This window comes from Athene noctua, chromosome Z, assembly GCF_965140245.1.
Source record: "Athene noctua chromosome Z, bAthNoc1.hap1.1, whole genome shotgun sequence".
Lineage (NCBI taxonomy): Eukaryota > Metazoa > Chordata > Aves > Strigiformes > Strigidae > Athene > Athene noctua.
Window position 1 is genome coordinate 28,336,895 of NC_134077.1, and position 15,963 is coordinate 28,352,857.

The following is a 15,963-nucleotide window of genomic DNA, read 5'->3' on the forward strand; positions in this document are numbered from 1 at the left end:
AGAGGAAGCCTGCAGCTGAGAAAAAAACAGAGATGCGTCTGTGGGCACAGCACTCAAAAATAAGGTTTGTAATGCTCTGCTCGTGCATGTCTCTGCTATGACAAGGCCACCACCTTTGGAGCCCTGGTGTCCTTCAGGTCAGAGAGGGGGAGATGGAGCTGCAGAGGGGCCTGCCACTTTCCACTGAGGAGAGCATGTCAAGGCTTTGTGACGTCTCTTTTTAAATCTGTCATGTCCCACTCCTTGAGGAAAGCCAGTACTTCACCACTTTTTACTAAGCCAGCGTCAGGGCTATCTGTGGTGCAAGGTGGGGAACCGGTAAGGCTCTAGGTCCTGAACAGGGTGTCCTGGCAGGGCAAGAAAGCCTGAGTATGACTTGAGCAAAGGTAAAATACTGGATCAGATCCCTTGTTGCTATAGGGTCACACAAGACTCCTGTCACAAAACACAATCACTAAGCCCAGTAAGTAACGTAACCAAGTGATTACCTGTACTGTAATGGATGTGCGTAAATGATTCCTATTTACATAAAACTGATATGGAGAATGCAGGTATGTTTTAATGACTCTCAGGGCTAGTGAGATTATATACTCTTGTTACTTAATCTGTTTAATACCATTTTCTTGCAGAATTAGTCTCAGGCACTATCCTCATCCTCTAAATCAGGCCTATGAAGCACAATAGATTTATGTCTGCTGAAAGAAAACACAGGCTCCTCCGTTATTAATATATAAAGCCTGAAGATGAAGTCACATCTGTATGATGATCTATTTTGGTGGACCACGCATGCTTAAAAATCCCAGCCTTGATCTTTTAAACTATCAAGTCTGCCATAAATATTTGATGATGAACAAGCTTATAAAAAGAAAATGCAGAATATGAATAGAGGGAGAGCAAACGTGTGATTGAATTTTTAATTCCTATCACCTTACCCTAAAGTCAAGTTCATCTCTTGTAAGAGACAGAAAGTAACAAATTTCTTTTTCACCATAACCTGATCTAAATGATCAGCATGGCGTTTGTTTGTATTTTGTTAAGGAAAAGGATAAATCATCATGGAAACAAAAGAACAAGAACACAAGAAATAAGGTAGAACAGTCTGGTTTTATTACCGTATGTAATCAAGAGATTTTATTTCCCCTTTTCTCTTCCTTCTTTCTTTTTCTTTCTTTTTTTTTTTTTTCTTTTTTTTTTTTTTTTTTTTACAACGTACATTAAGTTGTGAATCAGATGTTAGGGGGATGCAGAAATGAAGGGAAACTGGTGACATCACAATACTTTACAACTTTACAACAAATGAGAGTCTGAATTTGTTGCATCTACCAGTGTATAGCAAGGGTGGAAAGCAAAGGCACACATAGGTTCATGAATCCCTCGAAACAGAGGGTGGAAGGGAACAGGGGGTGGGAAAGGACAAAAACAGAAGACCCACTGAGTACAACATGCACGTTTCAAGGTCAACCGAGTAACTGGTGTGGTGTGGTCGTCAAGGCAGATCGCTGCACAAGCTGTTGCCATGATTATTTGTCTCTCTGTTTTGGGAGAATGCTTTGTGGGGTAATATCAAGGGGACCTGCACATTGCTCCAGGGGTTTGGAGCTTGGTGAAAAGGTTGCAAGTTGGTTCTTTTTAAAAAAATGACCTTGCTACCTACCGTTTTCAACGGGTTTTCTGTTTGTTTTCATTAAAACAACAACATTGCTTTGGATACAGATCTATCTACTCCAGTCTGCATAGTTCACTAAGGGTGAACAAAACCGTTTCATAAAAGCCATGATGAAATGAAAGAACACGCAAGCACCCTTGTTACACACTTTGGTCTAGACCATCCAGACTTTATATATACCATCTATAAGCTAAGGGACTTAAATTCTGTCTTTTCAATCATTCAGAAACAAAACCAAAACCCTGAAAAACAAATGGAAGTATAAAATTTTAAAAAACAAATTGGAACGGAAAAAACCACCTTACTCAAACATACTGTTCAGTAGATATATATATATATATAAAAAGCTTAGAAGCGATCCCCATCATTTTTCTACAGTATGTTGACACAGTTATTGTAACAGATTAAAAACACATCTACATTTTTGCATAAACTTAAAGACTGGAAAGGAACTTACACACCTGCGCGCGCACACACACACGCACACACCTGTGTGCGCGCATACTCCCACACTAGCTACATGCACAGTCACACAAAAGAAACAAAGGAAAAAAAAACAGAACATTTTTCCCCAAAGAAGTATATGCAGCATCCTTCTGGAGCAGCAGGTAGCTACAGCAGGAGCCCGCCTGCCTGTCGTAGCTCCATGTGCCCTGCATGCTGCAGGATGTGTGGCTGGGCTTTCTGCAGGGCTTGGCCCCTCTCACCAGCACTCGTCCCCAACCAGGGGACACACCAGCTCCATGGACAAGGGCGTTGGTCACTTCCCTGTTGCCCAGTGAGAATGATCCCCATGCTGACATGTGGTAAAGGGGGAGCAGAGGCGGGGGAAGGTGGAACCCCCAGCATGGTGCCTTGGGAGCATCACCACCTGTGTGTGGTTTTGAGAGAGGACTTGGCACAGCTAAAAAGTCAAATTGAAGTGGAGGGTATGGTGCTAGCCTAATTTATTGAGGGACATGGGGTTATGACAAAACCCACCATGTTCTTCTTTCAATGTCTTTACTCCAGTTCTTAAAGGGGCTTGGAGAAGGAAGGATCAATAAATATTTGCATTACTCAAAGGGGAAAAAGAAAAAGGTTTTACATACTACAGCTCACAAGTATACACAACTGAGGGTGTAAGGCACAAATTTACATGTGGAAGAAAACAGGCTATTCACAGATATATTCCCACGAAAAACCCGTGTGATAAGACCATAATTTATGCATGGTAACAGCCGGCATATTAACTAGTTCACACTGTTTGAGGATTTTGTTTGCCGTCTCACATGCAAGGTGAAATGAGATGGCACATCACAAGCTGGTGCCTTCACAGAAAGTATTAGCTACTGACAAAGCCATGTTGATAGCAATGGTGCACAAATGTGCGGCTTTTAAGAGTTTCTCTTGCAGTTGTTTTAGAAGTTATGAACTTGCGGTATTTGTTGCTGTCTTAGGTCAGAGGCCCAGCCAGCTAATTAGCTGAGAGACTTAAATAGATATCCCCTTTTTTTTCAGCTAATGAGGCAGTCCAGGCACAAAGTTCAGAATTCCAGCTCCAACTTATCTAACTCAGTGAATTTATTGGAAAAATAAAAGAGTTTTAATTACTCCAGTTAATGAGTTTCATGTTAAATAGGTATAATTTTCAAGGTACTTCTCTGAAGAGCTGCTCATAGGATGATATGCAGAAGTAATTTCCTTAGGAAAAACAAAAGTTGAACAATAAATAAGAAGAGTTACTTGCGTTAACAGTCACATGTTATTCATTAAAAGAGAAGGGTAGCAGAAATCTATGACATAGTTTGCCCAACATGGCATTTAACTGCTGTAACCAAATGGCTGTAACACTGATGGGCATCATTTCACAGTACCTGCACGTAGTAAACTTCTGCCATTGTTAAGTCAGAGTTAGCTTTATCAATGGGTTCTTTTTTTTCTTCCTTTTTTTTTTTTTTTTTTTTTTTTAAATTTGTTTGTTTTTGTAATTATTTGTTTTGCTTCTCAGAGCATTCTTTCCCAGTTCAGGAATGCACTGTGCAGTTGGGGGCAGGGGGTGAAATGTCACAGTCATTTTTCACCTGTGTGCTTTTGGCTCAATGTTTGTGATGGAGGGTTAGTCTTTTGAGCAAAGAACTGGCAGGTTGTGGGGCTGAGTCCTGCAATTGCAAACCTTCAACCATGGGTCATATGGCTCGGGTTTAAAAAAATATTCCACTTTTCCCAGAGAGCAGAAATCCAACACATTTTCAGCTTGCAACAACCATCTTCTCAGAGGAGCAAGCAGTAACAGTTGCAGAACACTGGCTTTCAAGGGCAATCTCTGCTTAACTGATGTCCTCCCCCACCCCCCCACCCCACTCTGATTATGTACATGCATCGTTGGGCTTCATGGATGTGGAAAGTGGAGCAAAGGAAGGTTTGGGAGGTACATCTGGCTTTAGTGAGGGCGTGCGTTTCAACCCTGACCTTGTCAGCGAGTTGTAGGTGGTCAGACTCGGCTGCCGAGATACAGTCACAGCCTGTGCCTGAGCAGCGTGGACTTGTATGGAGTCCACTCGCTGTGGGGCCGGCGGTGGGTTGTCACCCCGGCCAAAGCTCTGATTGCGGGAGAGGTGGGACGAGTTAGAGGAGTTGGTGTTGTTTCTTTTGAGGGTTGATGTCTGGTGACTTCTCGTGAGCGAGTTTGTAGGATAGCTTCTCTTGTAGTCCACGTTGTAAGCAGAAGAGTGCATTTCCAGCCGCTTGCTGAGGCCACTCTGCGACAGTGAGGCACTCGGGGGCCCAAGGGAAGCTTCCCGCTGGGGTACTTTTGGTGGCATGCTGTCGAGATTTTCCACCAGGTTAACCCCGTGGCTGGGGCTTTTGCCACTGAGATGGTCCTTGATAGTTTTGTACTCAAGTGTGGCATTTTGGTCCTCCACAGACATCTGAGCCCCATCACTCATTTTTGGCTGGTCAACATACTCATGCTGGTAGCCTTGCTGGGCTATGGGCAGGACCACAACACTGGGAATGTGGCTAGGAGAAGCCCTGAGCGGCAGGTCGGTTGGGATCACGGGCGAGGCCATTGGGGGGATATCTTTTGTGCAGGCATTGATTATATTCTGGTTTCTCTCCCATTCCCTGCTGCCACGGCTGGGTTTTCTCTTCTGTTGCAGGGTCGGGGTGGACTCGGGGGTTGGCAGGGCAGCCAGGTCCAGATGGTGCTGGTCAGCTTTGATTAGCATCTTGGCAGTGCTGCCTGGAGTAGCCAGCTTGCCATTGTGCATCAGAGGTGTGAGGATAGCTTCAGGCTTTGGCTCCTTGGACTGAGCGTCCCCAAACAGGCCACTGAGCTTGGTAACGCTGCTCATGGAGCCACGTCGGGAGTGGGTCAGCTCCTTCTCCTTTCTCTGCACGACAGCCACGTCTCTGCGGCGATGATCACAGATGCAGTACACTATGATTCCTGAAAAGACGGCCCCCATGACAAAAGCAAGAATAACAGCAATGGCCAACAGAGTGACTGGCACCAGCTGATCATGACCCTTCAGGTAACTCTCACGAATCACTCCTGCAATAAACAGCATACAGTGGTTAAACAAACTAAGGACAGGGAAAAGCTACTTATCATTAACTACTTTGTTCAAAGGCATGCCCTGGGAGATTTGCTTGTGCAAGGTGATTTTTTTCTAAGCTTGCCCAAATTTGGAGACATACTGTACCTGCCAGCTACATCTTGCATGTGCAGCCTTTGGGCTTTCAGTACACCTTTCAGATCTGACGACTACAAAGTTCAGGAGGGGAAAGGGAATTTACTTGCAGGGCAAATGCAATTGGTTTGAAATCCTGGCCCTGGGGAACTCACACTGGCTTGAGCAGGTCAGAGCTATTATTTCTCCTCCTCTGACATACTGGTCATTGCTCCCCTCCCCTCCATCCAATCTCTCCTCAGCTAATACCATCTTATTTTTACTACTGGTAAACCATCCACACTGAAAAACCTTTAAAAGGAGGAGAGGAGACAGATACTCTGCAAATGCCAGAGAAGTGCATCCCACGTTGTTTAAGGCTTCTTTCTCTGATTGTCATTCTGTTATCTTTGTCATGTGTTTTAAAAGTCAGTGTCACATGCTTGAGTTTCAGGAGGATGCTTAAATAACTATGAGAGATAGAGCACTGTGTTGAAATCTACTGAGCCTGCTAGATGACTGTCCTTGCTGTTTTAATTTTAAAAGCTTTCTCTTGTTATGAACACATGAATAGGTTGATCTCTGTGCCGAAGCCTGTTCTTTCTCATGTGAAAGCCCTGACTCTGAGGGCCTCATCTTGTCACCCTGTGCTATGGTCAGAGATCACTGTCAAATCTTACTTGGCCCTCCAAGTGCCCACTGTTAGAGAAGGCATCTCTGCAGAGTGCACCTCCTCCATCTGAAGTCCCTAATATAGCATTAATCAATACCCTGAATTTCTGTTGAAAGTAGCTTTTTCTGAGATAATTGGGCACCAAGCCAGCAGCACTAATGAAACACAAGCACTGAGCCTCTAGTTTGCTTTTTTCCATTTCTGTTTTTGTTCTTAGTGCTTAACAAGGAGCAGATACAGCCTGACAAGGAGCTGAAGGAACATCTCTCCCACCTCCTTCTCCAGAAAGGGTCCAAGCACCAGGGCATTAAAAGCTCCACATGCTCTAAGAAAATGTCCTTGTCCTCATTATAGGAGAGAGAGCAAGACAGAAAATTTACCTCCAAGGCTCTCCTGAGACTTCATGACGATACAAAAATTTCATGTCGTAAATCAACTCCTTCTAGAATAACGTCTTTCAATGTATTTGGCAGAGAAGGTATTAGTGGTCCAGAATTAGAACCAAATGCAAAATACTCCTCAGCAGACTATGTTAAAAGAGCTTTGGAATGTTGCCACCATCTCACAGAAACTTTTGATAAGTATTCTGGCTAGATATAGTATTGCTTCTACAGCATATATTTTTCTGTACCCATTTAATTGCAGTGTTTAGGTGGACAAGGGATATTGTCTTACAATATAGGAACTTCATGTTTAAAAGCAAAACAGCTCTTGAACTCATAAGACTCTTCATGTGACATCATAGCTGGCTGCCACAGAAATTATTGTGCCGTGACAAACAAAGGATTGTGATTTCACAAGGAAAATAAATAGCAAGAGCAGATGATCATTTAAGAAAATAAGATCCTGCATTCATATAAACGTCTTAATAGTAAAAAAGGGGAGGAGAGTAAATCTCAGAAAACAATATATAATTAGAAACAATCTTCAAATTAAGTGTTTCTAAGAGAACCCTCTTTTAAAGCCCAGCAGCATTTTAAGAGGCAGATTTTTCTATTCTTTGTCATCAGCACTTAACAAGCAGCGGTAGAACCTAGCTCTGTAATTTAAATCCACATACAAAATTGCTGTATATAGACCAGAAGCACAGTCTAGTGATTATGGCAGTCAGTAGTAACTACATTTCACTGCAAAGTTGTTGGTCTTCTGTAGACCTTCACCTGCTGATATTTACATGCTAGACTCTGCAGTGTTTCGAGATCAAATTTATTTACACTTATAAAACTGTCTGTGGTCATTAACTGGAGAATCAGAAAGTCTTAAATGAGTGGGAAGGATGGTCAAGGAAGTGTTAAGTCTTACCCAGAAATGCACTGCTGGATGTGAACTTAAGAAAAGCTTCAACTTAAAAAGCATGATTTCATGGACACCTTCCATACACAAACTTCTCAGAGATATGCCCCTGTGAGCACTTAAGTCCAATGTTTTTTGCATGAAAAAGACTCAAAATCCCAGCTCAGTCCCACCCCACCTAAGGATGTAAGCATCTACAGGCAAAGCCAACATGGGTTCATGAAGGGAAAGTCATGCTTTACTAATTTAATATCCTTTTCGTATAGAATGGGGGACAAGAGGCTGGACTGCAGCTCTGCAGAAAGGGATCTGGTGGTTTTACTTAGTGGTAAGCTCAATACAAGTCAACAATATGCCCTGGTGGGCAAAAGGGTCAACTATATAAAAATATTAGAATGTGTCCAAAGGAGAGCAACAAAGATGGTGAAAAGACTATAGGACATGACGAGAATCTGCTGAAGATACTCAGTTTGTTCAGCTTATAGAAGAGACCTTATTGTTATCTAAAACTTCCTCAAGATGTGGAGTGAAGAGGGAAGTGCTGATATCTCTCTCTCAGGTGTCCAGTGATAGGATGTCAGGCTTAAAACTTGTGTCCATGCCTGACACTTCCTACTGGCTAAGTGAGGTGGTCCTACAACCCTCAGCCTTCTGCTTTAGGCTAAGTCCTACTCTGTGAATGACAGCCTTCAGCACAAATCTGCATCACTGCCTACAAAAGCAATATGAAGTCTTTGGTTTTACACAACCAACAGATTTTGAATCATTACAAATCACGTTACAAAATTACCACACAATTCAGACTGAATGACCATGTGTGTCCAAGAAAGAGGTAGCTGAAATGATGTCACTCACACTGCAGGTGTTTTATCGGCAGAAATTTATGAGGGTCTTAACACAGTTTCATGCCAGCTAGTTCCTCCTGAGCTCAAATATTCCTGATGTTTATTATGTTTTCTATACGAGAGTTAAAGGATATTTAACATTAGTGGATTTGCTCTAGGCAGGCAGATCTTCTCTGGACACCATTTTTAATCACGGATCACATCTGTGTGTTTTAGTTATACAAGCAATCCCAACAACTTTAACTTAAATTAAGTAAGATGGGCAAGATTTGATCCTGCATTAATGTTTACGAAATAGAAACAAGTCTTGAAAAAGTATGAGGCATGATCAACATCCTACTTTCATGACCACAGGGAGGGAAATCTAATATGAAATAGGCTGATAATTGCAGTCATTGTCAAACAACATCTCAAGCCCCTAGCATCAGTAGTAACTGTCTTCACAGACTGGGATGAATAAGCAAGTGTATGTCCCCAAAACAGGCCACCTTGAAAGCAGTTAAGACAGTGTTTGTTTGTGACAGTTATGCCACTTTACAGTCTGCCTTGTGTGTGTTTTTACTTATCCTCCAGTTGTTAAAGAACAACACAGTCTGCAAGGCTCAGTCCAGCACCATTCATTAGCAGTCATTATTAAAAGAATTAAAATAAATGAAGAAAATAATCAGAAAAATGGAGGGCCTACATTTCTGAAAGTCAGGTAAAGTATTTGGACTCCCAGCTCGGAGGAAATAACTGCTATTGAAAAGTCTTATGACTATATATTATCTGACATCCTTCTAAGATATTATGTACCAGAAAACTGTCTGGGCTGACTTCATAAAATGCTGTGGAACCAGACTGTAAAATACGACCAATATAAATATGACTGTATTTTTTTAATCGTATATTTAATAATAAAACAATTATTCTAAATTAAATACTTTTAACATATTACATTTAGCACTTTTCTGTTTGCAAATATATTTTTTTCAAATATGAAAATAAATTGCTTATTTCATTTTATGTGGTCAGAGTTGCTCATCCATACTCTCGACTGTTTTCTGTAGTACCTAAGGATGTATCAGCATGGATAAGAACCAGTTATTTTTTGGAAAGGGATATTGTTGACAGAATTACCTGTATGAACATTATACTTGGGAGAAGTCTGGTGGTAAAAATGGTATTAAAACTGAAAAAGCTTCAAAGACATAGATGAGGTTAAATATTTGCACCTTCAAGGATCAGACCTTACATGTTGCTAATGCCCAAACATGCTGACACTTATCTGTCTCCCTGAAGTCAAATGTGGAGTGAAGAGGGAAGTGCTGATATCTCTCTCTCAGGTGCAAATCACAACTGGGCTTATGACTTCAGGGTCTTCCCACATGTGATGTACCATTATTTCTGACCACTAAAAGAGCCAGGCTAGTCATCTGATACCCTCCACTTCTCATGGCCATTCTGATTCCCATAGACAACCTGATCCTTCCTCCTCCACTAACTTTCTGTAATTTCATCCCATGTCCTTTTGTCTGCATCTCCTAACATCACCATTCATTTTCCCAGTCAGTATGCCCTGTCCTGTAATAGTCTGGAACATGCAAAATCACCTCTTCTTACTCATCTAATGAGAGAGAAGACCTGATATGGTATTGTATTATTCTGCTATACATAATTTATTCTTTCTTCCAGCAGAGCTTGTAGGTAAGGTACACAGTGTTGGCTGGCTGGTCGGTTAAGAGGACATTACGAAAAATGTTTCCAAACCTTCAAAGTGCTTCAATTTTGAAATAAGCTAGTGCTCTATTCACATGAATAGAGTATTGATCTAGCTTGTTCACTATTTGGAGAAAAAGCAAGAAGACATTAAATTTTATGTCAGTAATACATATACTTTTGTAAAGTTCTAAAAAAAGTGAGAGGCAGATCTGCTGAATGTCTCTGGGTGAAAATAAAGAGAGAAAAGACCAGAGATGATACAATGATATAGATCTACTGTATGCTAGATCATCGTAAGCAGGAAGGAGATGAGGCTTCTTATTTTCACCAATTAGCAAAAGTATTCAAGGGCTAGGACTGCACCTCTATATCTGCTAAAATACAAGTTAAAAAGCAAGATGTGCACAGTGCTGAAAGTATTATTGTATGAAAATGCTGATGAAGCTATTCTGGGGATGTTCTCTGTTCCTTCAAATTCTAACAGGACAGAACTTCTGAGGGCAGAAATGTAACAAGGATGAAATAATCACAAAGGGAGAGAGTTCATCATTCTAAAGAATACACTGCATGAGCATAACTGAGTAAGAATAATGAATATCAGTACAACAAATTTCAGTAAAGGAGGGCAGATAAGGAAAGACATGAAGATTGAAGCCTTCACTCCTTTTCCTGCTTCACTTCACCTGTGATCAGAAATGTAAGAGAGTCAGGGAATAACTGTCTACCAGAACAGAGAAAAGATGCAAAAATATTTAGATAATGTAGATGTTTTCAAGTTGTCTAAAGGAATTAATGCCCTGACTTAAGCTTTGGCTTAAGCCAAAGCAATTTCTAGACACTGTGAAGTATCTTGGAGAATGCTGGAGGAAGTATGAGCATCAAGAGCTCTGGAAAGGACAAGCATATTACCTGATGAGCCAAAAGGAGGACCTAAGAAAAGACAGATCTGCCAGTGCAATTATTAGAATGGAAATGACACTAGAACAAGTGATTAAACAATCAATTTTATGAGCATCCAAAGGATAATAATTATTTTTAAAAAAGCCAAAGAAAATTTGCCAAGAATAAATTACATTAAACCAAACAACCTTCCTTTCTTGAGAGGATAAATGGCTTGCTTTTTATGGGGAAACATTAAGTATGATACCCTTTGACTTCTGTAAAATATTTGACTTATTTTCTCATAAGCAAATGAAAGAGCTAAAACCTGCTGAAAGCCTGCAGTTGAAAAGGTCTACCTGGAAAGAGATCTGAAGTAAGGTGTCTGTCTCAGGAGAACAGCAATTAACAGGCATCAGGAGAAAGGAGACCTTAACTCCAGAGGTCCAGCAAAAGATCTGTGTCCTTTTAGCATGTACAGTATAAGAGACATCCCATGATGAAGCCTAAATTTGTCTCACCTGTGATCAGGGCCAGGGATGGCACAACATCAAGAAAAGCCCCACAATCACATTCCTCTAAATCTGGCTTCTGGCATACGCTTTACAGTCAGCACAAACTGAAATTCCAGCTTATAACCTCCACAGCTGATTGATGAATGAAAACAAACAGCAAATAACTTCCCCGTGTGAATAGCTTAACATGAGGCTGTTTTAGTGATACAGTAGTCCGGATGCTGCCTTCTTTCACAACAAAGCCGAAGTCAGTGAGAATAACTCACAGGGCAGAGAGCAATCTGGTCCCATTACTACAAGTTCTTGTGTGAGAATAACCTAGTTAACTGTCACCAAAAATAATGAGTTTCAGTTTAGGCACTACAGTTAGCTGTAGTGTGAAGACAAAAACACCTCAGAAATGATCTATGGCTGCGAGAGGTGTACCGCAGACAACAAGATGATCACATGCCACATGCACCAAGAACGTTCCGTGATCACCTCTGCAGGGAGCTGTCATTGTCTAGCTTTCCAAAGTTGCCTGCAACAGATGGCAAAGTAATAACCCAAAATGGTGGCACACACAAAAGAGAAACACAGAAGTGGGAAATGAAGAATGATGTTTTGGCAGGGAAATGAGGGAAGAACTATCAGGGAATAAGTAATATTTATGTCTAGACCACACATTAACAGCAGTCAAGGAGTGAGTGTCATTGCTGTCTTAACCTCTCTAGCTAAATAGGAATGAGCCCACCTCCATCCCCAAAATACACAAAATCCCTTGAGACTTTCCACAGAACAAGTCATTGTTCCAGGAAGGCACAATGATTTCTTTACTGCTGTTATTTAAACCTTGCAGTTAATTTCATTCTTCAGTGCAAGCTTCTCTGTCTGATGTATGTCTTCCTCTGCTTAGACTTTAAAGAATTGCTGGTATAGACTCATTATGAATAGAGGTTTTTATGGGCTTCAGAGTATCTTTTTTAAATACCACTGAATAGGTCTTCAACACGTGTCTCCAGGTGTTAGAACTGTGTTTACAGGCAGTCTCATGCTGCTAAAAGACTATTTCAACCTGGAAAATCCCTGCAGGTATCAACACGCTTTCTTCCTCATTTTTAACCAGTAATAGGCATAAAAAAACCTCAGATGAATTTAGACTGGGCACCCAGATTTAAAGTACAGCAAATTCGGGAATAACCAGAGTCTACCATGCATTTCTGAGATCTTATCTCATAATTTTCTTGAAGGAATAATTTCAAGGTTCGACATAAACTAACCACATTATAATCCCAATGATTTGATGCTCGCCACTTTATTGGAACTGCTTTGTTGTAAACAGGAAGTAAGTTTTTTCCTTCATCTTTCTTCTGGCTGCAAGGACTCATTCTGCTGACTCAGTGCAATTGTACCCAGTGTGTGTTTTTCTGGACTCTTGGTACCAGCTAGAAAAAAACAGCTCAAGCAGTTATAGTTAAAGCTGCTTGTAAATGCTTTTTTCCCCCTCCCTCACAGTAAAGCTCTGTTGTTGATTTGTAAAGGTCTGCAGCTGTAAGTTTTGCATGACTGTGCTTAGAAGAGCAGTCCATCTCCCCCAGATTCTGTCCTACGCCTCTCAAAGCCAGTTGCCCAAGCTATCAGTCTAAGATATCCAGCAAACAAAAAGTGGATGCATGTGCTTGGAGAGAAGAATTAATTTGGTAAAGGGAAAAGCCTTCAGTTTCAAGATGACTTGGGATCATTGGAGGTATGAGAAGAAATTGTATTTCAGAACTATAAAAAGAAAATAAATATATAACGTACCTGAAGTCACATGTAAAAAAGCCTTGAAAAGGATCTGAACAATCAGATCAGCCACAGTGGCCTCTGTCAGGGTCTTTTGGCCCTTATTCAGACCTATTTATGAGGCAATCCCTCCAGAATAGGTTAACCTATTGATCTGTAAGGGTGGTTTTATTTCTCCTTTCAGTCAGTCCAAATTCTATCACTTCTCTCCACTTTTGATGAATGACTGTCGTCATGACTCTCTACAGAAAAAGGATGGTTGTAACTTACTAAAAGAGGGGAAGATCAACAGCTGGCTTTGCTCTTAATGGGAGGAGGGAGAACTTTCATTCTTGTATTTTTTTAAGCTAGATAAAGCTTTAAGAAAGGTGAGAGAAATGACTCCATCATGTCCATATGAAAAAATCTGTGGGTCTTGAAGTAACATTTTCAGAACACATTTCAATTATCTGGTTTTAGTTCAATTATGAGCCTGCAATCCCATCTTTCTGCGTGCCACAGTGGCCATACAAAACCTACACCATGGCCACACTTGTGAACTTTGAGAAATTAGAAACAAGCAGTTCTTTTTGGAAAGGGATTATTCTAGATGGAAATTACAAGACCTGAACCAGCAGATTCATGCTCAGACACCTCCCACCCACATTGAAACAAAGGGGAAGCAGACCTGAAAAAGACTGGAATAGCGAGCTCTTAGAGCTTTTAAAATTGTGTTACTTCTAAGCAGTACCTTTGTAAATAAACTAGTTTATTGAGTTTGCAGGTATGGGAGCAGGTTTGAGGTACACAGCCTCCTGGATATATAATATATTGATGAAAGTCCTGAAGCCAGTCCGATTTTATTTGTCCCAGCGGCTAGGCTTAAGGCCAGCTCTTGCACTAGAAAGCGCTTGACAACCTTTTTCCCACTGGCAGGTGATACGCAGTGGCTGATCATTTTGAACTTTCCTGATTTCAATACTTTTTTTCACCTCTCACCCTTTCCCAGTGATTAACGATAATTTTAGTTACCTCTATGTGATGGGAATAAGACCTAGCAGGTCCTTTAAAAAGTAAACCACAGGCATTCACAGTAGTTCAAACAAGATGCATAAAATCCAAATGTCAAGGAAAATTAATTCTTTTGTAGCTTGCCTCAGCAGAGGCAAACTTTATGCTGCTTTGCATCTTAAAACACAAGTTTCTTTTAAAGTCTGCTGTATTTCCTCTGATGACGTAAAAAAAAAGCTCAATGCACATTCTGGGACCTTTCACTATGCCTGGGATGGGCTTAAACATATCCAGCTGCTCTTTACTAGTTTACTTCAGGGGATCTTTCACAGCTGGGTTAAACCAGATTTACATATGTTTGGCTGAATATGCATGATTTCAGGGCTCCAGAGAAGTTGTTGTAGCCTGGAAAGTGAATCTCTCATCTTCACAGTTCCCGTTTAGCTGCATGGAGCTCCTCTGATGGCACAGAACAAATGTGTGTTTTTTTTTTTTTTCTGCTGTGGGCATTATGTATTCTGGGCAGACCAGTGCCTTTCTGGAAGCAGTTTTTATCAACAGTGTCAAAGAAAGAGAAGCTGTCACTGAGAAATTCTGTGGCTTTTCCTCTCCTTTTTTACAGTCTGTTTTGAACTATGGCCTTTCTGCACAACAGGGAAAAGTGAAGTTTGCTGAATGTCAACATAAGCAGCTCTGCTTAGCAGACTGAAGCTCAAAGCAGCCTTATGGAAGAAATGGGGTTAAATTTCAAACACTGCAAATGACCTAAAAGCAAAAATTGTTTCCTCATCAGCTCTGATCTTCTTTAAGGACGGAAAAATGGAAATGCTGGGTTTGAGCTACTAGCGAGACTGAACACATCACAGCTGAACGAACAAAGGAGCCATCTATTAAACATCCAAGATATTTAAAAAATGAGAGTGTACCCTTTATATCCTATTTCCTGAGATCCCTGGAAATTATTATTAAACTGTTGAATAACTATGTTACCAAGTCAACAATGTTTACCCATGCATGTAGACTTCTTTTCTTGGGGATAGTCCTTCTACCCACAGCTGGGTTGCTGGTGCATGTTAGAAACGTGGCTGGACCCCATGTTAGAAACGTGGCTGGACCCCATGTTAGGTCTGTTCTTACCTAGCAGAAGGATGAAACCTCTCCTGTCATTAAAACGCCAGCACTTTATATTTTGTGACAGAAAGCAAACACTGTGGATTAATTCTTCATTTCTCTCACACTCATGAACACTGCAGGTGCAGTCAAAAGACCTGGACTTAAGAGTTAAAAAATGTCCCCAGTGATTAGGAAAAGACAAGTCTGCATCGTCTAGAAGTATTTGCAGGGCTGGTGCTGTAGGTAAAAAAATAGCTTATATGTGTCTAATGTTAGGTTTATCGTTTCCCTCCATATTGCAGTCCCATAGCCTCATCTACCTTTGAATACATTAAGAGACTGAGAAATTGTGATGAGCTTGAAACGCTGGATACAATAGTCAGCAAGACTAATCCTGCTCCTAGTTCTTTTTCTGTATCTCACTACTCTTTCCATATAAGCATCAGAAGCCTTCTTTCCTTTCAGTTACATTAACTCAAATCCACGGTATCTCCAGCAAAGCAAGCATGGTCACTCTAGCCACAATCTGATGTAAAAGACAGCACTTCCCTGATCGACATCTTGTCCTGGTGCTGCTATTATCTCTCTCTCACTTAATTTTCTATCTCCAGTGGTGGCCTCTTTCACGCATTTTTCTGTCTCTTAAATTTCTATTTTTCTACATTTTTTTAATTTTTTTTTTTTTTTAATCACTTCCCCACCCTGCATGCACTTCATATGTATTTACACTTTGATGCCATAACTTCATTGATGTTTCCTGTCTATGCATTTTTTAATGTGCTCAGTGATTACTATGAGCAACCTGCTTCCCTGGACGAGGCGAACCCATTGCTTCGTCTCAGAGGACCTGCCCCAGTTCTGAGAAAGC

The 15,963-nt window shown here is 40.9% G+C and overlaps 1 protein-coding gene across 5 annotated transcripts in view; it reads right to left on the reverse strand.

Annotated features, from left to right (window-relative positions):
• Window positions 1-1,111: 1,111 nt before the first annotated feature.
• Window positions 1,112-15,963, reverse strand: part of SEMA6A (semaphorin 6A) — a 114,552-nt gene continuing 99,700 nt past the window's right edge. For 3 of the 5 annotated variants that reach the window (XM_074931221.1, XM_074931219.1, XM_074931220.1), the window contains one exon: window positions 1,112-5,204. In XM_074931221.1, coding sequence (XP_074787322.1) covers window positions 4,015-5,204 — 1,190 coding nt within the window. In that variant the 3' untranslated portion in view covers window positions 1,112-4,014. The remainder of the gene's footprint in view (window positions 5,205-15,963) is intronic. The other 2 variants (XM_074931223.1, XM_074931222.1) reach the window with 1 other exon arrangement.